Below are 27,271 nucleotides of genomic sequence, written 5' to 3'. Positions count from 1 at the left end.
TTTTATCCTCAATTTGGTAACTTATATTACCTCTACACTGATTACACTGCCTACCCAAGTTTAATTTCTTGTCCACTACACTCAAATTTCAGCAATTTTGTCTCATGGTGAGTTTTGGAACTTGTTACATAATTCTTAAACGGGAGCCACACAGGCTGTTTGAGAACCACTGCATTAAAGCTACAGGTAAGTACAAATACAGTTAGGTACAAAGTGCTTTTTCATTATAAGAACTTAATTTCAGTTTTTTCTTTCTGTCTTTCTAAAATTTTCACAAATTGGGAAAAGTAACTTCTTAATGTAAGAGCCCTAGACATGAAAATAATTGTAAGTGATATAGAAAGAAAATGACATAATTTTTATAAATAGTTCCAAACACTAAGGATGGCGCCATGATTATCGAGATGTATTTCTCATTCTCCTTCACTTACATATCTCAACCTGAAACTAAAATAAAACACATGCCTAGATATGCCTTCATATATATAATATACTCGGTAAATCTGTAGAATCAGTGAATACCTGGCAGGTTTGCAAATAAATAAATATGGACCTTTATAAAACTGTAAAAGTCTAGTCCACACAGTAAAAATTTGAAGGTAATAGTGTCGACGACGGGCATACGCATAGAAACTGGGTTCAGTTCATCGATTTTGTCACTTTCACCTTCTATCAGTGAATATAAGGAAAAATCTAACATTATGGGAGATCAAAGCTGCTTATTCGTTACTCTGACATAATCAATACAAATGGTATTATCCTAATGCAGAGAAATTTTAAAATGAAATATAGTAAGAGAAGGGGATGTTTCAAAAAAATGTTTATTTCAGTTATACATCTGTATCTATGTTTGTAACTGATTGATAAATAAATGGAATTTCTTACTACAGGCTACTATTATAAAAGCATGAAAGTGCTGCATCAGTGACAGCATGAGACTTTAGAAAGCATACCAGTCAGACTTGGTTTAGAATCTTAGCTACTAGTTCTGTTACCCTTCATAAACTATATTTCTTTCATCTTCAGCTTTCGAACATGTAAATAAAACCAACATATAACTTTCAGGGTTTTGGTGAGAGGATTAGACATAATGTAAATTACACTCTATGCTGTTAAAATTTTCAGTGATCAATTTAAACAAAGTTTAGAAAACTGTTAACAAACTAATAGCTAAAATAACATTTGAAGATGTTAACAGAATCTATTTTGTTTATAGCATTCAGAGGGATACAAGAACACAAAATAATAGCACACTTTTGTTATAATGGAATTCAGGAAGATTATAAAGGATACTCTATATAATGGTTTAATTTCCAGATATTAGAGGAATGATTACAATATGATATAGTAATATTAACATTAAGAACAAAGACTAATCATAACTTTCCACCAAATTTCATCAATAGTTATGTTGTAACATTAATACTTAAACACTTATTATCTCACTAGTTACTTTCACAGTAAATTAATAAAAATAAGCATCCCAAATGAGTGAAACCATTCTCTCTAGAATGTAACAGTGATTAATTTCTTCACCAAATATTTACTATTCAGGCCAGGTATTACAGCAATGAAGAAAAAACAGTAAATGATGCTAAAAGCCTTGGCCCAAATAATTTCAAATACAGTATATCTTTACCTCTGGGCCATCAGTTTAGCTTTAAAAAAATTTAATTACATGCAAAATAAAAGTGGGAAAAACAATTCTGCTGACATGTTATACAGTCATATGCAGCTGTACATTCAAATTAGTTAAAAGCAGTAAGTTAACATGCCCACATTTTAAAAATGGATATGGATCTCAAAAATAAGCAATTAAAATGAAAATTTCAAATGGGATATAAAGCCCTATGTGTGTATGTATGTATGTACATACATACATATATATGTGTATATACATACACACAAACAAACATAAATATAATTTTTGGAAAAAAATACAGAAATCTGACTAGAAACGACATATTAACAAAATATGATTATTACACAGTGTTATCACAGACATTTCCTCTTTAAATCCTTTCTGTATTTTCAAAATTCTCTATGATAGACAAGTATAATTATTAGAAAATTATTTTTAAAATGAAAGTCCTCACTAACTGAATATAATTATAGGTATAGGTATATTATAATAGGTATTAACCAAAGTAGCTTCATAATATTTTGTATCTCAAACAATTCAAGATATGTTTCGTAAGTATGGTGGTATAACTAAAAATAATCTCCAACTTATTAAATAAAGAAAAAAGCCTAATTTATTTTTTAAGTGAGTTACTGTGCCCTCATTTTTGCTTTTTTGCTCATTTTCTGAGTGAATATATTTAATAATATACTTCTACAAAGGCACATGTTGGGCCTCCCCGGTGGCGCAGTGGTTGAGCGCTGGGTTGCGAAGCTACCCACAGCCTCTGCAGCACCGGTTCAATCCCCAGCCACCGGGCGAGGGTCCCACATGGTGCGCAGACCTCTCCTGCCACCCGCTGCTCCCCTCAGCAGTGTACTTCTTCGGTCTGCCTTGTTCTGTTCCCCGCTCTGGCTCTGGTGAAATCTCTCACCCTCCTGTGCTTCTGACTGTACCCAGTGCTTGTATAACTAAATAAATAAATCTTAAAAAAAAAAAAAAGGCACATGTTATAGTACTTGAATTAATATACTAGTTAATAAATAATATTTTCTGGAAATTTTAGAATTTACAGTATTAGTATTTTCTACACTGATAATACAATATACTTTATCCTTTTTTCTTAAGTTGCCTATATCTCAAACACGTATACCATCAGTGACTTCTGGTAAAATGAGGATTTTGTACCTGTGAAAGCTGTTTTATCAATCAATGGAGCAGTGTAGATGCATGTTAAATAAAAAAAATTTTGATTAAAAAAAATGTTACCTTAATTTCTTCAAAATTTTCTAGGTATAATTAAATGTATGACAATGTCTACTCCTTGTGCAAACAAGATGAAATTCAAAAAAAAAGTTTAAGGTATTTATTTAATTTCTATCCTTAGTGGGCAGTATAGTTATTAAAGTGTACGTAATGATCTACAAGTCAAAAAAGGTTGTAAATAGTTGTAATCTCATTTTCTTTTGACATATACATAAACATGGGAATTTAAAGTTTTTTTTGGTAATAGTAGTGATTTGAAGGGTTATTTCCCCTTTTGCTCACCTGTACTTTCTGCAATGAATATTACTTTTGTTTCTCTTTAATGGAAAAGGGTGGTTAAATTAACTGAAATTTTAAAATTAACTGAAATTTTAAAAATAAATCAAACATTTTATAAACAAAAATGTTTATTTGATAGTCTATAATTAAATAAGTTTTCCTAGCTAAGATGAAAAATGCTCCTTATGCACAGACTGCTGAAAGAATAATTTATTATGGGTTCACAATTCCAAAATAAAGACAGCTCTAAAATCCATAACTCACTGAAGGCAAAACACTGATAAGGTCAGAGATAAAGCTATTTGTAATAATTATTCAGCATGCTTAGCTTGAGCATTCATTTCTTCTGCTGCCACAATTTTAATGCCCAAGATGCTGCTGGAGTGTTTACATACGGTACGTGACTTCACCAGCTTTCTAAAATCTGAAAAATTCTGAATTCTAACACATTTGGCCATAAGTTTCAGATAAGAAACTGTGGATCTGTATTAGGGAATCACAAGTAAACCTCTTTTACTTGAGATAAATTTACTAGCCTCATAGGGATAAACAAGAATTATCATATTAATTTTATGCTAAAGCATTAGCTATCTAATGAGATTTTAAAAATTTGGTCCCAGTGTAAAAATAGTAATTCCTTTTGGTTTATTTAAGAACCAAAGGACTCCACCTTCAATATACTATCTGTATGTACCTCTCTCTATTATACACAGCACAAAGACTGCTATGTAATTAATACAATAGAGCCCTGAGATGATAAAAGAGGAAGTTTAAATTTAAAAAAAATTAAAAATAAATAAAAGAGGAAGTTTAAGAATTAAGTCTAAATTTGTTCATGAATATGCATAACAATGAAAACATATCAGAATAAGCTACACTCTACAGAAAATAAGTCAGATTAGCCAGTCCCCTTTTATCCATGGTGAGACATGTTCCAAGATCCCTAGGAGATGCTTGAAACCACAGGTAACAACACATCTTATATACCCATGTTTTTTCCTCTAATACAGACCTATTATATAGATTAATTATAAATTAAGCATAATGAGATTAACAACAACAAAATAGAACAATTATAACAATATACTATAAAGTTATATTACTATGATCTCTCATTTTATATAGCTCACATATACAATATTTTGGGACTATGGTTGACCATGGGTAACTGAAACGATCATAGAGAAACTGTAAAAAGGATGGATTACTGTTACATGACTTCAGTTATTATGGAATACATTGTCTTTTAGGGAAGAATTAGGCTCAATGACACAGAAATAGAATATTCCTAAGTGTTTCTGCTTCTAAAACATCATGTACTGACAACAAAAATGAAGATTGAAAGACTTCAATTTATGTCAACAAAATTAAAAAACATACAAACATAGTTCATACTTTTATTAACTTCTGAAAGAAAAAGTTTAAAGAGTTTGAAAAAAGTTTTAAAAGTTTAACTCTAAAGTTTAACTTAAACTCTAAAGTTTAAGTTCTAAAAGTTTAACTACAGAATCCATTAAGCATTATGATAATGTTCGCCCAAGATGTGAAAAAACATTAAGAAAAAAGGAAAGAATTCATTTATTTTATGTGGGCTTAATGACAGTCACATTAAGGATATATATATTCACCTTCTTTGGGTTGAGCCATAACTGGAGTTTGAGTTTCCTTTGTATATGTGACGATTTCTCGAGGAGGAAAGTCAACTTGGGTAATTTTAGCCATTCCAAGTTTAATAGGTCCTCGTCTAAATAAAATGAACACAAATGTTTTAAATACAACAAATGAATGATATATTTCAACTACATAAAAACATGTTATTTTGGGAAAAGAATAAATTAAACATTGTGTATACATAATTTTAATTTAAGTTCCTATTTTAATCAAGAAATCTTATATAAACAATGAATTGATTTTAACAAAAGATTAAAAGGTAGCAAAACAAAAACATTTCCAAATCATTTAAGGTGTTTTAATTTTCACTTTAAAAAGATAAATAATTTCGTGTATTAGAGCAAATGTATGGGTAACAACAGAGTAAACAGAGTAAGAGGGCAGGAATTTCATAGCAGCCTACTGAATATGACTAGTTAGAGGGAAACATGAGTCTCAACTCTTTTGAAGTGTCAGATACATGGATCTCACTGAGATGATGTTGAATTCTCTTCACCATTAGCAGACTTCAGTTTTAAGATTGAAAAGTAAGTTTCTGTTGAAAGTCTTTTTTCCTACTTCTGTTTTACAGAAATTGAGAATAATGCAGTCAATATAGATTCTAAAAGAAAATACTATTTTAAATCTCTAGTCTGCATGTTCAATGTCCTTCATTCACATATGGCCAACTGAAGTGCAGGTATTTTACATCTAGACTAAAGCAACGTATCCTTTGGATGTCATAAAGCTAGTGAAGTCACTTCTATTTTAAATAAAGGTAACACTTTCTATTTTGATAAACAATAGAGAGCTGTAGTTGAGGAAAAAAAAATTTTTATTAAATATCTGGGGGATCTTTTCCTAGTTATTATTACATGTTTAAATTTTAAACCAAATAATGTGTCCAAAATCCCAAAGAAATTCTCAATTATGAAACTATCTTAAAAGGATATCTAATAAAAACACTGCTGTAACTTCCAAAATATCAAACAGCATATCTAAAAAATATATATGTGGGTATATGTACAATTGGTAATAGAACTCTTTTCTTACATATAAATATCCTTCTCAAAATCCTGCATAAAAATGTTAAGTAAAACTAGTACATTAAAAAAAAGTCATTTACTTAAGGTCCCAAATGTGGGTCATAAGAACTTTTTCATGTATTTTCTACTTTAGGAATATCTCAACCTTAAAGGAAAAAAAAAAGATAATGAAAGAACTGAATGGTTACATTTAAGTTCATTTGAATGAATCTAGCACTCTAACAATAAAATGTAAAACAACAAACTTTACATGCTGACCTTTAAGATATAAACTATATATAAATCACATATATATGATATAAATATCAATATATTTATAAATCACAGATATAAATTACATACCTGGGAAAAAACAGTCAAGTCAACATTAGGAACGCGTTACTAAAGTGTGTATAGGGTTTAATAGATAACATTCAAAATATTAGAATAAACAAACAGAATATTTTAAGATTTAGGAGTAGGAGGTAGGATGGTAATACCTCACTTATCCAAAAGCCACTTTTACTGAAAATAGAAAACAACTGGGGTGGAAGGAGCCTCAGGGCAGCCAAAAGAGAGGCCTTCCGGTTAATATGCAAGAAGCTTATATACTTTTTTATATGATCTAATTCCAGACTCATTTACTCTTTCTGTAGATAAGATTTCAAAAGGTACTCACATGTTTTAGAAGCTACAAATTAACAAAGGAAAAGAGCTATCTGATTTAGGCACAATGGCAGCAGCAAACATTTATAATTTACATTGGAGATTATAATACAATATATAAATGAGAGACTAAATTAATAAATAAGACAATAACACTCTAGGGCCATGGTAGACACCAATAGCTCTGTTCTCAAAATGTTAGAAATCATTGGTAAATTTTAACAGAAAAGGTTCAATTACAAGTGGAAAATGGATGAGAAAAAAGTCTGGGTAGTTTATAATACATCTTAGGAGATGGTACATAAAAAATACAGAATAAAAGGAATTTGGAATAAAGCTTCAATGGGCAGACTTAGAATACCTAGAAAATCAAATGCTTATTTCTTTCACTAATGACAGAGGATAAATGAGGTGTCACAGTAAAGCGTAACTGTTTTTCTAACTATACACTGCATATTAGAAATTAAAACAAAATAAAATTAGGACAGTTTCACAAAGAATCAAATTAATTATAGAAGAGGGAAGATAATAAATCTATTCAATACCCCAAATCGGAATCTGAGTGAAGCTGAAGAACTGATGGATCTGTATCCCAATGCAGCGTCCTAAATGGTTGTAGGACAACCATGAAGCATTAGCAAAAAAGGCCATAAGTTAGTCAAGCAAATACACTCTATGAATAGCTAAAGCTAAGTACTGTTCATGATTAAAAAACACATGTTCTGGTTAGTATAAAAAATAAAACCACCAATTATCACTCAATGCTCTAGTGCATGCAATAAGCACAATATGGTTAAAGATGCAAACATACAACCCACAATAGTAAGAAGACACTATTTTCAAATTATGGGAAACTAATATTGCATAAAATGGATAAGAACAGCGAGAGGAGCCAACAACCCAAATAACACATTATTTGGGGAAGATAACTAGCTATATTATGTTACAAAAAGTTAAAAATTTTAAGTTTCCTAATGAATAAAAATTAGTGAAAACCTCTTAGTTAGCATATTAAAACTTTGCCCAAAGCATTGAACATGTGCAGGAAATTGCCATATTGGTAAAGGAAATGAGTCAACACATAAGCCTTTCGGTAAGAAAACCAAAGACTATTCCATCGGGATACAAACTAGCTAAAGTTACCCAAAATGTGACCCTTCTATAATTTATGGGTTAAGCACTGCCTTAGGCTTACATTTCATCTGCTTTAGAATGCAACTAAAGACTTATATCTTTAAGAAAAAATAGATTTTTCTCAGGAAAAATGTTTTATGTTCAAAGAACTTACCTAAACTAACTCAACTTTTGGAAAATATCAATCCTAAATAAATATTCAGTTTTGTTTTAGCTTGCCTATTAGGTAAACAACTAATAAGGGACCTTATCCACCAAAGCCAAAATTAGTAATTATCAGAATGCATTGGCCACAATGCATTTTTAGGTTAGCAATCTATACAGTTTTGTATGATGCTCATAGTCCCTATTAAAAAGTTAAGCAGGGGGGGGCTCCCTGGTGGCCTACAGGTTTTAAGTCTCAGCATTATCACCACTCTATTAGTATAGCATTATCACCGGCCTGAGTACACTCCCTGGCCAGGGAGATAACCCACACATGGTGCAGTAGACCTCTCCTGTCTTGCCCATTGCTCCTGTTAGCAGTGTAATTCAATAAATCCTCCTATGCTGCTCCCCACTCTGTCTCTGGTGAAACTCTCACCCCTCCTCTCACCCTGCACCTGTGTCTACATCCTCGTTCTTCTATGCAAATAATAAATAAAAAGTTAAGCAGAATATATTCATTTGCTACCATTTTTGTCAAATATTTTTGTTCCTCATATAATATTATAATGTAAAATTAAAACTATTGCAATAATAACAAATGATTTTTGTATTTTACTTACCTGTATAATATATCAATAAAACAAGATTAATTGAACTAGAAAACTTTCTCAGTTAAAAAATATATCTAAGATTTAAACAAATTATGTGCATGCAAGGAAAGAGGTCACAATGAAGACTTACTTTGTACTAAGCAATGATCAGCAACAGATCGAGACTTTGTTAAATAGAATGGGTTCTAGAAATGCTCTCTAAAAAATGTTCTGTCAAGTCTTTACACTATATGAGAGCTCTAGTTGTTATCAATGATGTAACATAGAACTCCTTGTTAAAAGTCATTTCAATCTAAAATCAAGACTTTACCTCCAAAATAAAGCCAGCACTAAAAACACAATATATGGGATTATACTTATTAAAGGCATCTGCAAACATATAAAGTAAAATTCCACTGTAATACAAAACCCTGAGAGATAAACTGATTAAGAACAGAAAAAATGAACAAGAGGCATAACTGTCACCTAATTTCAGAGATAACAGAAATCATTAAGAAAGGGAACCAGAAACTTAATGAAATGCAACTTTCTAATCCACAAAGTTAGTTTTCATGACATTTTATGGTCAATTATAAATTACCACTAGGCCCAACAGAAATTTTGACCTTTAGAAATAGTCATTTAGACATGCTTTGGTATTATATTTTATAAGGTCTACTATATCTTATCCTTCTCCAAGAGTTTAGTAATCTAAGAATGTGTACCAAGAAACAGACTTGAGTATATACTTTCAAATATCTCACACATCTTATGTATTTTCCTGTCATATTTCTTATTCTCTTTATTCTTTCATTATTATCATACTGGCTCAATTAGAGCTTACTGTTTCACTGTCAGATCCTAGCATTCTTTTTAGAGACTATATATTTAGAAATGTAATCATTTCACTGCCAATAATACCAATTTATCAACATATTATCTCTCTACTATGGAAAATGGAGACTTAGTGGATATCAGTTTTCTACTTGTGTGTCTATAAATATAAAGATAAATGGATATACTTAGCCCTCTTCAAATGTGTATGTTCTCAAAGGGGGGAAAAAAATATATATAGGGCCTCCCCAGTGGCGCAGCGGTTGAGCGCTGGGTTGCGAAGCTGCCCGCGGCCTCTGCGGTGCCGGTTCGATCCCCGGCTGCTCCCCGGCCACCAGAGGAGGGTCCCACATGGTGCGCAGACCTCTCCTGCCGCCCGCTGCTCCCCTCAGCAGTGTACTTCGGTCCTTCTGCCTGCTCTGCTCCCCGCTCTGGCTCTGGTGAATTCTCTCACCCTCCCGCGCTTCTGACTGTACCCAGTGCATGTATAAACCAAACAAACAAACAAATAATAAATAAATAAATAAGACATGCCTCTAGAAAATTAAAAAAAAAAAATTATTTAAAAAAAATATATATATATATAAAGATTTATGGTTCCCTCTTCAAAAAAGAGCAATTTTCTCTCTTTTATTAGATTTAGAAGAAATCAAATCTTATATTCATTTTCTAATAAGAGCAAATATTGCTAAACATACAAAAAATAACTATTTGTTTTACAACTTATCCTTAAAAACCTATATACTTAAAAAAATTTTGAACTAAACACGAGTATACTATCCTTAACACTTTTCAATAAAATGAACAATATCTTTAAATTAATGATGTAATAACTACAATGTAAGTTCCAGAAAGGCAAGAGCAAAAACATTTTATTTTCTGTGGTCACCTATAGTATTTAACATTGAGTGGAAATTTTATGAATAATTGTTCTCCACACAAATAATTTTTCTTAATAGTATTTAGTTGCTGCACCTATTTTCATTTTCCAATGAAATGGAGGAGGGCATGTTTTAATTTATATTAATTTAAAAAACCAAGTAGGTGCTACATAGTCATTTTTTATTTTTTTAATTTTATTATTTATTTATTTATTTATTTTAGAGGCATGCTTTATTTATTTATTTATTTTGTTTGTTTGTTTTGTTTATACATGCACTGGGTACAGTCAGAAGCGCGGGAGGGTGAGAGAATTCACCAGAGCCAGAGCAGGGAGCAGAGCAGGCAGAAGGACTGAAGTACACTGCTGAGGGGAGCAGCGGGCGGCAGGAGAGGTCTGCGCGCCATGTGGGACCCTCTCGGGTGGCTGGGGAGCAGCCGGGGATCGAACAGGCGCTGCAGAGGCTGCGCGCAGCTTCGTAACCCAGCACTCAACCGCTGCGCCACTGGGGAGGCACTACATAGTATTTTTTAAAGCAAACTTGCTGATGTGGCATTAAAATACTCTCTCTACTTCCATTAAAAATCAAGAACACTTCAGATACATATATGTAGTATCTACATATAGTATACTATCTACATAAAAATAACACACAGTATCAAATTAAGAAATTTAATAGTTATGATTTTTAAAAATTTTAGTATATATTTTTACCGTTATAACAGTGTTGTAGTGGAGGAAAACAGTCTTCACTTGAAAATATTGCTTGGCTTATTAGCAAAAAAATACTAATGCTAGCATAAAAATATAGATGTATGAAATACGAAACAAATAAAATTTAGCCTTAAAACTGAATCTATCTTGACTGGTCTTTAATCTATAAAATATACCATAATGTTTATAAAAGGGGAAGTTTTTATTTTTCTTAAATGATAGTTATGTCATTTACCTTTTACAGCATTGCTTAGGTTTACAATTTTGGTTCTGTATATGGTTTTTGTTTTTTTTTTTTTTTAATAGAGGCATGTTTTATTTATTTATTTATTTGTTTGTTTGTTTTGTTTATACATGCACTGGGTACAGTCAGAAGCGCGGGAGGGTGAGAGAATTCACCAGAGCCAGAGCGGGGAGCAGAGCAGGCAGAAGGACTGAAATACACTGCTGAGGGGAGCAGCGGGCGGCAGTAGCCGGGGATCTAACCGGCGCCGCAGAGGCCGCGGGCAGCTTTGCAACCCAGTGCTCAACCGCTGTGCCACCAGGGAGGCCCCTGTATATGGTTTTGTCAAGCATATCTCAAATTCAAAATAAGCCTAACTGCTAATGATAATCTTACTATTCAGTAACTGATTAAAGTAATGAGTTTATGAATTAGCTGGCTAATTTGATTCTTTTTTCTTGTCTTTTAGATACTCTATTACTTACCTAAAACTTCACTCAGAGTGGCTCAGGCAGAAAGAAGATGAAACTCAGTTTATTTCTTATTAAAAGTTGTGTTAAGTGGTTTTCCTAAGGATGACATTTAATTTCCCGGCACAAGTAAGGATTCTGAATAACAATTCTGACCAGCTATATTTAATCTCATTTTAGCTGTCACAAGATGTCAAAAAGTACAAAGCTGTTCAATAAAGACTTGCTACTATCGTTTGTATGTGTACAAAAGAAAAATAATACTTTTCCCAATATAATCTTTGGAAGGAAGCTGAAATCTGAGTTTTTGAAAAGCAAGTTCCAACATATATGCAGAATCCTAAAACAAACATGAAACACAGTTTTACAAGGAAGATAAAGGTTCAGGAAAATTTGGCAGTAAATACTCAATGTTTTCTTGCAGTTCTTTCTTTTTTTTTTTAATAAATTTTATTATTATATTCCCCATACAATTGCCACCCCCTTATTGTGACCCCAATCCCTCCCCTCCCCGCCCCTCACCCCCCATAGAGTGTCTCTGGTTCATAATTAAACAATTATGATTTTGATTTTTACTTTCTTATAGTTATTCATTTTCCTGGTCCCTTATTTAAGTTTTCTAGATTCCTGCTATGAGTGAGACCATCTGGTATTTATTGTTTTCTTTCTGGCTTATTTCGCTGAGCATGATCCCTTCCAGCTCCATCCATGTTGCTGCAAATTGCATGTGTTTATCTTTTTTGAATGCTAAGTAATATCCCATGGTGTATATGTACCACATCTTCTTGATCCAGTCATCTATTTTTGGGCATTTGGGTTGTTTCCAAAGCTTAGCTATTGTAAATAGTGCTGCTATAAACATAGGGGTGCAGGTGCTCTTTGGAATTGATGTTTCTGTGTCCTTTGGGTAAATACCTAGGAGTGGAATTGCTGGATCATATGGAAGCTCTATGTTTAGTAGGTCCAGAAATCTCCACACAGCTCTCCATAGTGGTTGGACCAGTTTGCACTCCCACCAACAGTGCAGTAGAGTTCCTTTTTCTCCACATCCTCGCCAACATTTGTTGTTGCTAGTTTTTTTAATATGTGCCATTCTCACTGGTGTAAGATGGTATCTCATGGTATTGAAGTTATTTCTTATTCTAGATATTTTATGTATTATTATTTTCTATCTTTATTAGATCTACTGATTGAATAGGACAGATTTGGGCATTTAACCGAGTTGCTTAGATTTTTCAATTACTCAATAGGGAATTAAACACAACTCAGGTTTTATATCATTTACCCCCTAGTCATATAGCCAATGTAAAGCTTGCTTAAACAGAAAAAAATGTATATGCATTAGCACCTCTGTTTAAGATAACTTGCATAAAATCAGTTAACTATTCAGAAGTAAGTTAGTCAAGTGTGACAGTTAAAATATTTCAAAAAAATTCTGTGCCATTTAGATTTCAAAATGTTAGGACTAACTCAACATAACTATTTGAGTTCCTCTAAATCACTGACAGTATCTGGCCACTAAATACATTCTATCATTAAAATACTAAAAGAAAATTACTGTACCTAGATCCCACTGCGCCATCTCCAGAATCTTGGCTTCCAGCTTCACTTGGTGTGCTCACAGATTTGGAAGATGGAGACATAGGAGGAGGGACTAAATAGTGAAACAGACAGGTATCCATTGTTACTACACAGAGAGGTTGCTCAGCTTTTGACATTTCAAAAGTAATTTAACATGAAGTCATAAAAAAATAGCAAACCAAAAAACAAAGATACATGAATAAAAATTAACAGCAAAAAGAAAAGGAGAAAGACAAAGTTAACAATGCATGCTGAAAATTCATGCAACTTCTCTGGCAAAATGCATTTGGGTTTATATTATCAAAAAAAGCAAAATTATGGAAGGATGCATCTTCATTTCAGCCAACACCAAATGTGGGCACTAATTTTCAAAGGAGAACATTCCTTCTTCCCTTTCTAATTTCTTTGTTTTTATGATTACCAGATAATAATACTATACATTGCTATCAAAACCAAAACTTTGAAATGATTCAAAAGTCAGTTACCCTTTCTGAGATTTATTTTAAAATGTTAATTTTTGTCTAATAAATTTTTCGTTCAAACTTTTTGACTTAAGATGATTTCATTCCCCCCCACCAAAAAAAAGGGGGGTACAATTTAGAGACATGACTATAGCTAAAGGAATGGCTCCTTTAAAATATTCATTAGCTTCCAGCAATTTGGGTGAAAAATGCACGCAGGCCATGAAAACAGCATGCATTCGAGACATGATGCATAACATAAAGTGAGGCATGCAACTTAAACAAGGCAAGACTTATGGTAACTTCCTTACCCCAGTATTCAGAAAAAACTGAAGTGTACAGACAAAGATACAGACACCCAAAATATTCTTAATCCCTTCTTATAGAAAAATACACATTTTTCATAGTATATAAAACAAACAGCAAATGCTTTCCCCTAAATTGTTACTTTTAACTTTATGTAACAGTTGCACGTGCACATTTCATGCTATCACATTTTTAAAACTTTTGATTACCATTGCAGGGACTATAGGAGGACCATCACTGCCATCTTCTGGTTAAATTTTACCATAAATGTCCCCAATCCCAAGTATCTTTTTTAAAATAATTTTTCAATGTACAATATTAAGTGACTAATACATTTTTTAAATTTTTAAATGAAGTGCCATTGTTTTACATCTTTCAGAAACAAGGATAAAACTAGATCCCTAACTTCTCTTAGGTTAGATTTCTATATCTTTCTGCATATTTCTCACTGTGAGCTTTCCCAGGTGTAAGTCCCACCTGGGAGAGGAATAAAAAATGGAATCTAAGAATGGTTCAACTACTGTGCTATAAGCACCAATTAGTCCTAATTATATAGTAAGGGGACAATAATGTTTTCATATAAAATATATACAAAGGCAAAATGAAAATTTTTCCAAGTATACATATCAGAAAAATTGGGGAAATGGTAATAATCCTAACAATCTATTTGTAATGAGTTACAAGATTCTTTTCCAGCTTAATGTTTTTCCCCCTTTCTGATGACATCAAATATTAATGACTGCACTCAACAACTTCAGCAGAATCTTTAAATGGTTAAGACTACATTTTTAAAAAATGTTAACTCAAACTTTTTATGGAAACAGGTTAAACAGTAATTATACATCCTAAATACAATAACCTAACCAACTCTGAAATATGTTTTAGAAAAACAAAAAACCCAAAAGGGTGATGGTACCAAATTGTTAGTTTTTTACCCAAGGCAAAATAAAATCACTAAAAGATAGTTTTCAAGCCAGTTGAACTAGAGGACTTATTAAGGACTTATAGTTATTATCTGGCACATGAACTTCATCTTATATCCCAAAGAAGGGACAACTCAAAAAAAAAAAATCACCGAAAAAGGAACGTTAACAGGAAAAAAGGGAATGTAGTGTTATGCAGTAACTACCATATTTTAACCCAGTTAGTCTAGAAAAATCAATGGACATAGTAATTGTATGTACCACGATAGTTTCAGATTTCAACAAATGAATTCCCCAGAACAAATAAATTCATGCATTCAGGGAGATTAAAAAACTGAACTCTCAAATCTCAGAAAAGACTCAATTCTAGATTTTTAAAGAGGGTTCAAGAGACTAACCAGCTTTGAAATTAACATAAGCCATTAATAATTAGCTTTTGACATGTATTTGCAATATGATTTGCTTAATAAGAACATTGATTCAATCAGATTACCTTTACTTCACAGTTCTGCATATAAAATAGCCTAAAACAAGGCTTTAAATAGTACAAAAGAAAACAGTTAATGTTAGCATGTGAATGAATTTAAGTTTAGAAGTAAAGAAGGTGAGAGCAAAGATACCTATTCTTGTTGGAGAATCAAGGGAGAAATACGAAAAACAAATCTACACTATAGCATTCACTGATCATGAAAAACTAAAAGGCTGATTGTATAATTCTCTAGGACAAAAAGTCAATCAACAAGGCCTTTCTTGCCAGCTTAGGTATTAGCTTTCCAAAGATATAAAATGAGCATTGCTGTCTTTTGGCCTGAAAAGAAATAAGAGCAACATTTTTTTAACCACTGAGGACCTAGAAATTCACCTAATTAGAATTAGTTAGAACTTAGCTTGAGTTAAGCACTCAGAAATACACAAAAGTCTCTGAGATGAAGAATGGCATAAAGCCAAATTATTTTTCAAGTAGAAGAAAGTCTCTGGGGCAAGAAGGGATTTCTGCCAGAAAGGAGCTAGAAAAGGTAGACAGCCAGCAAATGACTGCAGGGATGGAAGTGTTAGTAGAAGACAGTGAAATGGAAAGAGTAAGCTTCTATGTAACACTAAATTGTGAGGTCTCTTCTAGGTCATCAATTTGGGAGAATTAGTACTCACACACAGCCTGTGTTACAATAGTGCCCCCTTGTGGATACAAATGCTCCTGGAATATCAGCATTTAAATAACTTGTTCATACCTTACTTTTAGTCACCAAGGTTGTTTCCTTAAATCTTAGTACTCTGAAGTATTAATATTAATATAGCCCTTTTATGTGCTCCTTATCCTGATAGTAAAGTCTAAATATCCTCCACTAATCTCCCCTAAATGTTTAATTTCCTTGGTTCTCCTTCAATGTAATTCAGAGCATCAGATCAATTTTTTAAAAATAAGTTAACAAATAAAAATGAAATTTTTGGTGATGGTGCATGGGTGCCTTGGGGAAGGAAAATCTATAGGGACTTAATCTGAGGGGGTGGGGAGAAGCAAATATTGTCTAAAAAAATGTAACAAATAATAAATGTTAAAATTTAAAAAAGGGGGCCTCCCCAGTGGCGCAGTGGTTGAGTGCTGGGTTGCAAAGCTGCCCGCAGCCTCTGCAGCGCCGGTTCGATCCCCGGCTGCTCCCCGGCCACCAGAGGAGGGTCCCACATGGCGCACAGACCTCTCCTGCCACCCGCTGCTCCCCTCAGTGGTGTACTTCGGTCCTTCTGCCTGCTCTGCTCCCCGCTCTGGCTCTGGTGAATTCTCTCACCCTCCCGTGCTTCTGACTGTACCCAGTGCTTGTATAAATAATAAATAAATAAATCTTTTAAAAAAAATTAAAAAAGGAAGAAAAAAATGAAATTTTACAGTATTAAAATATTATAAGGAGTCATTTGTTAAAATTAGACTAAATTTTAAAAAATGACTCTGTATATGGAAAGCATTCTATCTAAAGATCAGATTTAAAATATTCAAAAGTTAAAAACTTATTTTAATTAGCAAGCTTTATTTCTTCCCAATTAAGAAAATCCAGACAATAACTAACTACACTAATGTAGTATAATGTACCATGCTCTATTATATAGACTCAGGCTAGAGTCATTGACAGTTTAAAAATATTTAAGAAACACATTATGAAGAGAAACGCAAGTATGCATAGTGGGTCATGATATAAAACATACTTTATATTGTGGGTTACGGACAAAAAAATTTTTGTCACTGCCTTCATCTGTATCCTGTATTCCTTGGGTCTAACTTAAATACTAGAAAGATTTTTACGTATCTGTCAAAGAACACCAGAAAGTGGAAAAATCACACAAGTATTTAATGAGGATAGTATAACCTGTATAATAAAACCAGACAAGATATAGTGAAAGGGAAAAAAACTATAAGCCTGACCCTCTTATGAGTATAGAGGAAGCATATCTAAATTAAATGTGCAAACAAATACAACATTTAAAAAAAATTATCTCATAACTAAATTGGATATATTCTAGAATGGAAATATGCTTTTACATTAGAAAAACTACCAACATAAATCATACTAACACATTAAAAGGAGGAAAGAAGCATATTTTCATTTCAAAATATGAAGAGATCTATGTATTTGTGTTAAATATTTTGGCAGCCTTAAAGAAAATCCACAAATTCTTTGTAGACCAACCTTAGTGATTCTCTTTGAAAGGTCAAAAAGTGGCAGATATGATGTCTTGTGACTTCCAAAGGTAAGTCACAAAGAAAGAACTTCTTCTTGCCTGTCCTTCTCTCCTTGAATGTTCACTCTGGAAGAACCCAGTTGACATGCTGCAAGGATACTCAAGTAGTTCTGCATAGTGCTCCATGTAAACAGGAACTCAACCCTCCCACTAACAACCAACACCAATGTGCCAGCCACATGAGTGAGCCCTAGTCAAGACTTCATGTAATTGAAACTCTGACATCTTTAATTCCATGACAGACCTTGAGCCAGAACTAGCTAAGCCACTAGCAACTTCCTGACTGGCAGAAACTATGAAAGATAATAAATATTTATAACTGTTTCATGAAAAACTAAACTGATAAAAGAAACAAACTTCGAATAGACTGTAACCATTCAAAAAAATAACTTAAAATGGTAAATAACCTCTGCTTTCTACCACCCCTGGGGAAAAGTCATAATCTCCAGCAACTATAACACTGAATTCTACCAAATATTTAAGGAACAGGTATATGTTTTTTACAAGCTGTTCTATAAAAGGGCGAAAGAGAAAGTTCTCCAATTTATTTTAAACCATAACCATGACAGCCACTGAAAATGGACAGTATAAGAAACTGCAAATTTTATTTTTTGGTAGATAAACTAAAATCCAAATAAAATGTTCAACTATTTTAAAAATACACAGACTTATCTGCTACCCCTGAAGGTGACTATAACTAACTTAGGTGAAAAGAATACTTAAGCATGTCTCCTGCTTTTCTAAAGGAAATGCATTTAGAGTAACCAAGTAGGGAAAGTTCCCATTGAGAGAGTTTCTGCCAATAAATGTGGAAGGAATGATCTACAAAAATAACTGCAACTCCTAATTAGACATCTAGTTTAGATAAGGATCATAATAAATATTAAAACTATTTGGTAAAAAGTTGATGGAGAAATAAGTATCAGGGTACAAATATACTACCTCTAGATATTACATAATGAGATAAACAATGCATGGTGGAGAAACCTGGCTGTCACAATCACAATCCAGTCATCAATCTTGGTGTCACTGATAGTGCAACCACAATGTGCCAATAGTGTGATGTAATACAAAGCACACATCATAATCTATGAGATATCCTTGGCAAAAATCCTTGGAGCTAATCAAATTTTTAATCTAATTTCCAGTTTAGAGGAAATACAAAGGATAAAGAAACAAAGGCTACATGTAAGAAAACCATTAGACAACCGGGGTGGGACATTCTAGAGACTAACTGACTTGCCTTCTCAATAAATTGGTAACACTGGTAAAACGTAGTATGTATGTGAAGGATATCTAGATTTAGGAAAACTACAGCATAACTAAATGCAACATATAATGCAGCAAGATTTTGTAAGGAAATGTAAACTAATTTTTTGAAGGCAAGAAAAATGTGAAGCAAGGGCTATTTTCAAAAAGAGGAAAAAAGGGTGCTTGAGTAATTTTCTATATTAGAAATTAAGATATAACTTTGTATCTTTACTGTAACTAAAGCTGTGGTCTAACAGTACAGAATTAAACAGCTCACTATTGAGTAAAAATACAGAGACCACAAGAGCCCATATATGGGAACTGAGTGTATGACAAAATTGGCATCAGGTGGCAGTAAGGGAAAAGATGGAATATTTAAAAAATGGTACTGAGAAAATTAGTTAACTATATAGAGAAAAATAACTGGATCCCTCTCTCATGCTATATTCAAAAATATTACCCAAATATGTAAAAGTGAAGGATAAAGTATAAACCTTATAGAAAAAATGTCTTCCAAGTAGGAAAGGAGGGCCTCCCTGGTGGCACGGGGGTTAAAGTCACAGCGATATTGCCAGCCACTGCAGCATGAGTTTGATTCCCAGCCAGGGAGCTAACCCACATGGTGCAGCAGACCTCTCCTGTCTCACCTGTTGCTCCTCTCAGCAGTGTATTTCAGTAGATCTGCCTGTTCTGCTCCCCACTCTGTCTGGTGAATCCTCTTACCTCCTCCCCCTCCCCCATCTCTGGCCTACACCCCAGTTCTTGTATGCATAAATAAATAAATCTTTTTTAAAAAAGGTAGGAAAGGATTTCTTTCAAAAGATCAAAAGCACAGAGAGGTTATAATTGGTAGGTCTGACCATTATCAAAATGAAGAATTTGAAGATATAGCTAAATGAAGGATTCTGTTCAATGAAGGATACTAGAGGTAACAAGTAATAATAAAGAGGTATTTTTAAAAAGACTACAATAGACAAAGAAGTCCCTCATAAAATAAGAAAGGAGCTCCTACAAATCAGCAAGGTACAGAACCTCTATAATAAATGGGAAAAGGATATGAATATGAATATATAATTTATAAGAAGAAAAATCAGAATACATACATAAAGAAATCATCGACCTTGCTGTCATCAGATAAATGTGCATTAAAACACCACGACACACTCTATCCCTATTAAAATAACAAAAAGGAGAAAGCTGGATCAAGTAACGATGTGGATATGGTAAAAGAATTACTTCCTCATGTATACTGATAGTGGGAGGATAAACTTAACAGTCATTCTTGAGAGTGGTGTATAAAATTTAATAAATTTAAGTCTATGCATACAATAATACAGCCCAATTCTTGGCTATAACACCCCAGAGAAATGCTTCCACAGTACTCAATAGGAAAGAATATATTCTTTGTAGTGTTGCTTGTGACAGCAAAGCAAAGTGTTAGAAGTAATCTAAGTGCCTACCACTGGGGAACAGATAAATATAATATGGTATAATATGGCATATTATCTATCAGTCTGATAAAAACAGCTACATCTGTATGTGGCAACATGGATATATGTCAAATACAATGCTGCTTGAGAAAAATAAGCAAAATGAGATATATAGCACAACACCATTTAAGTATATTAAGATATACACAGATAATATATGATACCTTGAAAAATATAAATATATATAAGACAAGTGATAAAGAGTATATTAAAAAGAAAAGAGGATACTGCAAGACAGAGAAGAAAAATGGAATTACAACTAAAGAATGGTCTTTCAAGAATTGATGATGGAGGTGGGCCAAGAACTGAGAAATACAAGCATGTAAATTCAATGAAACTGAAGTCCTAAAAAAGAAAAAAAAAAGCTACAGGATCAAAACAAAAGCCATTGGCTAAGAAAAAATGATCAAAGACTATATAACTAACAAGAAACCTGGTTTAGTTACTAGGATATTTTTAACAAGAAAATAGGATCTGACTCATTTACTTTTAATATAAGCTTATTAAATAAAGACATAAAAAGCAATGTATTCAATGTTCAAATTTTAGAAACACAGAAAAGGCAAATAAGTTGAAATAAATTACAATGAACCAGACCATGAGAGTAATCTGTTTTTCATCTTGAAACCTTTTAGGAATATCAGTTGTGAGGACAGATATTGTGGTTTCACAACAACAGGCATCAGCAGTTACTGTCTCTGATATCTGTCCCCAGGACTAGGTGGAATTAGCCTACAAACTAATCCTGAAATTCTAGGTTCTTAAAGGACAAAGTCCATGTCAAACTAAAATGCTATGTGACAACACCTGGTTCAGAATTACCTTATGTAAGCATTTAAAGCTTTCTGGTAATAACCATTATCATCAGTATCTGCACTATTTTAGCTTTTTGATTTACTGGTATCAAAATGAATAATGTAGGAAAATAAACAAGATTAAATCAAATCACTGCCAAAATAAGCTACAAGTATGATTTCCCTTCATTAGCATTGAGAACAGAAGGCTGTAAGTTTCTCCTTCTACCCCCAAACTTTTGAATACTAATATACTTTCAAAACTTTGATTCATTATACCTTTCTCCAGCCTTCAAAAAGGAATCCAGAGTTAAGATGAGGAATCACAGTCAGCTTTGAGCTTAATTTGTCTCAGAAAACTTGTTCAACAAATGCTTGTTGAAATAAACTACTGATTTAATAAGAAAAGTCAGTTGGTGTTTAGTACATGTTAATAAATTAATCAGCTCTTCTGAACAAACAAAATAGCCATATATTAGCACATGTGTAAACAGGCAATTCCAAAATTAAATATAAGATTAATGACTTTTTAAGAGAAAGAAATAAGAAAAATATGGAAAATATATTGTCAATTCACTCATCTCAGGTACATCTGAGCTGAACAGAATTTATGCCTATCTCTTATAAATGGATATATTTTTTTCCTTACCAATGGGGGATTCTGGAGTCAGTCCCATGCTTTGAAGCAATGCTTCAGCTTCTCTTCTTTTTTTTTCAAGATCTGATTCTTCTTGCACAGGAGCTACTGCTTCCTTCTTCTGATCAGTCTAAATTTGATAAGTTAAAACCTTGTTTATATACAGTATGAAACATTTCTGTGTGCCTAAAAAAGGTATTTTATTTTTTTTTATTATTTAAATTTTATTTTTATATTCCCCATACAATTACAACCCCCTTATTTTGACCCCAATCTCTCCTTTCCCCGTCTCCCCACCCCCCACAGAGTGTCTCTGGTTCATAGTTGTTTGTTGATTTTGATATTTTCTTTCTTATAGTTATTCTTTTTCCTGGTCCCTTATTTAAGTTTTCTAGATTCCTGCTATGAGTGAGACCATCCGGTATTTTTCTTTTTCTTTCTGACTTATTTCACTGAGCATGATCCCTTCCAGCTCCATCCATGTTGCTGCAAATTGCATGTTTATCTTTTTTGAATGCTGAGTAATATTCCATGGTGTATATGTACCACATTTTCTTGATCCAGTCATCTATTTTTGGGCATTTGGGTTGTTTCCAAAGCTTAGCTATTGTAAACAGTACTGCTATAAACATAGGGGTGCAGGTGCTCTTCGGAATTGATGTTTCTGTGTCCTTTGGGTAAATACCTAGGAGTGGAATTGCTGGATCATATGGAAGCTCTATGTTTAGTAGGTCCAGAAATCTCCACACAGTTCTCCATAGTGGTTGGACCAGTTTGCACTCCCATCAACAGTGCAGGAGAGTTCCTTTTTCTCCACAACCTCGCCAACATTTGTTGTTACTAGTTTTAAAAAAGGAATTTTAAATAGTATGCTAATACTGTACACTTTTAGGGAGGACTAACTTTTTAATAGATTAAAATCATTAAATAAAAATCATTCTCAATAGAGTACCAGTAAGTGATGTCCAAGTGATATATTCTAAATTGATACATTTTTGCATGTAGCCAAGGAGTTCCCATAATAATGTTCTTAAGAAGTAAGTTCAAAAAGGTAAAGTCAACTTATATTTATAATTCTAACTATATTCTAATTAAAGTTGGAAATTGTTTTCCATGTTCAAGAGTTGTAGAAATCTCCCCCAGTGACACAAGCGCTTAGTTACAAACATCAGAACACTGTGAGGGGGAAAAAAAGATGGAATTTTTAAAGAAGTAACACATTTTAAGTAAAGGGACAATTTATTTTGTTGAAAAAGTATAAATACCCCCAAACTTCTATACAAAGTCTTCATTGTATTTATGCAACTTTATGTAGGGGATGTTTATCAAAAATATTTCTGGAAAAAGGGTCTAATTTTTAGTTTTTAAACTATAGGTCTTATTTTTAGGATAATAAAAAAATTGGTGGGGTTGATGAAATTAACTTGTGCACAGCACAAAGTATTTTTTTTTTTTTTATTTATTTATTTGTTTGTTTGTTTTGTTTATACATGCAGTGGGTACAGTCAGAAGCGCGGGAGGGTGAGAGAATCACCAGAGCCAGAGCGGGGAGCAGAGCAGGCAGAAGGACCGAAGGACACTGCTGAGGGGAGCAGCGGGCGGCAGGAGAGGTCTGCGCGCCATGTGGGACCCTCCTCTGGTGGCCGGGGAGCAGCCGGGGATCAAACCGGCGCCGCAGAGGCCGCGAGCAGCTTCGCAACCCAGCGCTCAACCGCTGCGCCACCGGGGGAGGCCCACAAAGTATTTTTGTTTCAAAAATTTTGCCAGCCTTTCAGAGTTTTAGCAAAATACTCCAGTTAAACTAGTTAAACCTCAATATTCTCAGATCATTCAAAACATATCATGTGAAGTAAGCCTTCAAGAAAAAGGATGTGTGTGTGTGTATTCTGAATGCTTATTTCAAGTAGACAACTATTTCTCATATAATTGTAGTGAAATTTGTTAGTAATAATATTCTGATACCATTTTAACGTAAAGCAATCATCAGAAAATTCCATTAAAAGTCAAACAAATGATATTATCATTTGTTATTACATAACCTGTAATAACAATATATTAGTAGACTCACTGTCTGGTACTACTAAATTACCTCTTTTAAACTTTAAACAAATTATGCAATAGATATCCCTTAGAGGCTACTTATGACCTTCCTTAGAAAAGGAAAATCAAATATGCTGTCAGTAATATTTATTTATATTTATTTATTTATATATATATATATTTATTTATACAAGCACTGGGTACAGTCAGAAATACGGGAGGGTGAGAGCAATCACCAGAGCCAGAGTGGAGAGCAGAACAGGCAGACCAGACGAAGTACACTGCTGAGGGGAGCAGCGGGCAGCAGGAGAGGTCTGTGCGCAATGTGGGACCCTCTCCGGAGGGCGGGGATTGAACCCGCACCACAGAGGCTGGCAGCTTCGCACCCCAGCGCTCAACCGCTGCCACCAGGGAGGCCCAGCACTAAAGGGTTTAAAGCTATGGATACCACTTTAGAAAAGGCCCCATCAGTCTGAATCATGATTTAGTCAATTAGCTACCTTAAAGTTCCAGTCCTCCTATTGTAAAGTGTCATAGAAAGTTTCCAAATAAACCATAAAATTTTTCAATTACAGAACTTTACAGAATCAAAACAATGCTGCACATAAATTATACTTAATTTTTTTCTGCTACTGATTTTTCTCCCTAGGAGATTTCTAGAAGTCTTGGCTATTATTTTTTTTTTATTATTTGTTTGTTTGTTTGTTTGTTTTGTTTATACATGCACTGGGTACAGTCAGAAGCGCGGGAGGGTGAGAGAATTCACCAGAGCCAGAGCGGGGAGCAGAGCAGGCAGGAGGACTGAAATACACTGCTGAGGGGAGCAGCGGGCGGCAGGAGAGGTCTGCGCGCCATGTGGGACCCTCCTCCGGTGGCCAGGGAGCAGCCGGGGATCGAACCGGCGTCGCAGAGGCCGCGGGCAGCTTCGTTCAACAGCTGCGCCACCGGGGAGGCCCCTTGGCTATTATTTAAGTTATCGCATAGAAAAAAATAGGATAAATGTCACACTTCGGACAAACTATCTTAGGTTAACCATATAAAATATATAAATCTGTCAAAAGACTTTCCGTAGGTATGAATGTATATTTCAATATGTAGCAAGTTAAATATCTCCAGCTCAGGATCAAGGTATATTTGCTGTACATGATAAAAAGATGATGCCAAACATCAGAAGACAGAAGTACCTGGTCCACCTTTATGACAGTATCAAACCTACTACTCCGTAAAAATATTTCAACAACTAACACAATAAAGATCATAGTTATATATTTTTCTTTGCCATTAATATCTGACAAATTATAAGCAGTTCAGATTCTACAGTATTCAAATAAATTAAAAAATCCAAACAAGTTATGATATATGTCATGTTTAATTCCTATTACAATGTAGATACTTAATTCATATAATTCATATAGTCCTAAAGTCTACATATGTAAACTGAACTTTTATAAATCAAATCCTAGAAATGTACTAATCTAAATGAAAGTTTTATTCAGTAGCCAAAAAGCCACATTTTACCAGTTTTGTCATTTTCACATTTCTCATTTCATTAATCATCTATAGTGCCATATTTGTAGTCACTGCTGCTGGATTTTTTACTATTCTCAAAGTGTTACATAAAGGTATAAGTACTTAAAACCCAATTACTTTACATTAAATTTACTTTTAAAAATAAAAACATACTTCCTTTTTTTTCCTTTCTTCTTCTTTTCTCTTCTTTTCCTCTCTGATTTGGGCCAACCGCTGCTTCTTACGCTCCAACTCTGCCTTCAATTCACTTTTGTCCGACATGTTTGTGACCTTAAGATGCACATAATCATTTACAATCATTGCATTGTATAAGCACTCTTTAAAAAAAAATTAAACCTTCAGGAAGAGAACTATTTTAAATGGCCATGTAGTTCAAAGTTCTTTAAAGAGAATATATAAGATCTACTTTTAAAATGATGAAAAATACATATTTACAAGACTTGAAAAACTTGAACAAATCTAAGAAATAAATATTTACTCAGAGCTGAGCCTAGCAGCTAAAACGAAGTTAGTTCTTTAATGTTCACATGCCCCAAATGAACACAACATCTCAATTTTTTTGATGACAACATTACCAGGGCACTGGAGATAAAAAGTCAAAACTGGCTCTAAAAACAGAGGTCATGGGTTTGCATTAAGAAGCTCCAAGGCTATACAGCACAGATGAAATCTACTACCAGAGCTCTTTCACTCATTCTGAGAAATTTCATTAATAAAAAATGAAGTCAGACAAATTTTCTGCAAATTCTCTAAGTGCCATGTAATAGTAACATTAAGGATGAGCAAACACAAAAGTTATCATTAACTATCAAATAAAGCAAGTAAATTTTTAGTCAAAGCCTGACAGACCTAAGCTTATACACCTGATCAGCCGACTCACCTTCACAAAGGCCGAGGCCTCCTTAACTGACCTACTCACTTTCTTAAAACCGCAGGGAAATGAAATTCTCTGTTAATTTTGTGCTACAATCTCTGCGTGCAGGGGGCTTACACACACACACACACACACCACACACACACACGGTGAGAAAAAAACTGTCAACGCAAATAGTAATGACTTTTATTTGTAAAACAGAGCCAGGCGCAAAGGAGTCACTTTTCCCTGGGATCACTGCCAAGAGGGCGCGGTCCAGACTGAGCGTTCGGGGTAGGGGGCCAAGCGGGCACCCGACAAGCATCGAGGCTTCTCGACCACCTCCGGAGGGTCACCAGGGGAAGGGAGGGAAACTCTCCCCCGGCCTTCCAGAGTCACCGCTCCCAGCTCTCCCCGCCACTCCCTCCTGGAGCCGGGCAGGGCGGCGCTGTCAGCAGGCACTGCCAACAGGCCGTTCGCGTCCCAGTGAGAGACAGATCGGACAGGAGGATGTTCAGGGAAGAAGCGTCAACCCACCTGTCAGGTGGCGGGCTGGGGAAGAGTCCGCCCGCCTGCAACTTCCCGGTAACCTCCCTGCTCTCGACCCCCAACGCCGACAGTCGCCACCACTAGCTCTGCGGCTTCCCGGAGCACACAAAGAGAGATGGGCGGCGGCCGCTACGGCGAGCGCGTGGGGACAAACAGCTTCAACAGAACGCGGCCCATCGCAGAATGAAGGCGTGGGGCCTGCGGCAGGGACTTGTAACCCTTTCTTGATTTACCTGTGTAACGCAGAAGCCGAGAGATGAGGAAGAACCCAGGCAGTATAGGGGCCTGAAGTGCCTTCGCTTTGCCAAAAATTGAAAGACTACGCCTAATGTCCTCGGGCTGGATGAGCAACCGCCGTCCGAGCCGTACAGTTTGACATGACTCAGGAGAACTACAAGCCCCAGCTGCGTGCGGCGCGCAATGCATCCTGGGAGTTAGAGGCTTTAGTCATCGCGAGGTATGATGGGACATGTAGTGTTTCCTAGTCTGGCGCGTCCCCGCCGAGAGGCCTTCTCGCATCACGATTCGGAAGACCAGCTTCCAACACTTGTCCTTAATGTGCGCTTGTCCGTTGGTCAGTCCTCACGATATTGTATGTGTTTCAACTTAAGATCTTTGACTCAACAT

The 27,271-nt window shown here is 34.4% G+C and overlaps 1 protein-coding gene across 2 annotated transcripts in view; it reads right to left on the bottom strand.

Moving 5' to 3' along the window:
* DYNC1I2 (dynein cytoplasmic 1 intermediate chain 2) overlaps positions 1–26,746 on the bottom strand; it is a gene marked incomplete at both ends in the record, with an annotated part of 50,983 nt that extends 24,237 nt beyond the window's left edge. The window contains 7 exons of one of the 2 annotated variants that reach the window (XM_084254946.1): positions 4,795–4,910; positions 7,053–7,112; positions 13,063–13,153; positions 13,853–13,870; positions 21,685–21,802; positions 25,396–25,512; positions 26,633–26,746. In XM_084254946.1, the coding sequence (XP_084111072.1) occupies positions 4,795–4,910; positions 7,053–7,112; positions 13,063–13,153; positions 13,853–13,870; positions 21,685–21,802; positions 25,396–25,503 (511 nt within the window). Of the gene's footprint in view, positions 1–4,794; positions 4,911–7,052; positions 7,113–13,062; positions 13,154–13,852; positions 13,871–21,684; positions 21,803–25,395; positions 25,543–26,632 lie in introns of those variants that run through there. The other variant, XM_084254945.1, reaches the window with a different exon arrangement.
* Positions 26,747–27,271: the final 525 nt, after the last annotated feature.

Source organism: Talpa europaea, assembly GCF_964194135.1.
Source record: "Talpa europaea genome assembly, chromosome: 1".
Taxonomy (NCBI): Eukaryota; Metazoa; Chordata; class Mammalia; order Eulipotyphla; family Talpidae; genus Talpa; species Talpa europaea.
Note: the sequence above shows the minus strand (reverse complement) of the source record. Positions and strands in the feature narration are given on the sequence as shown.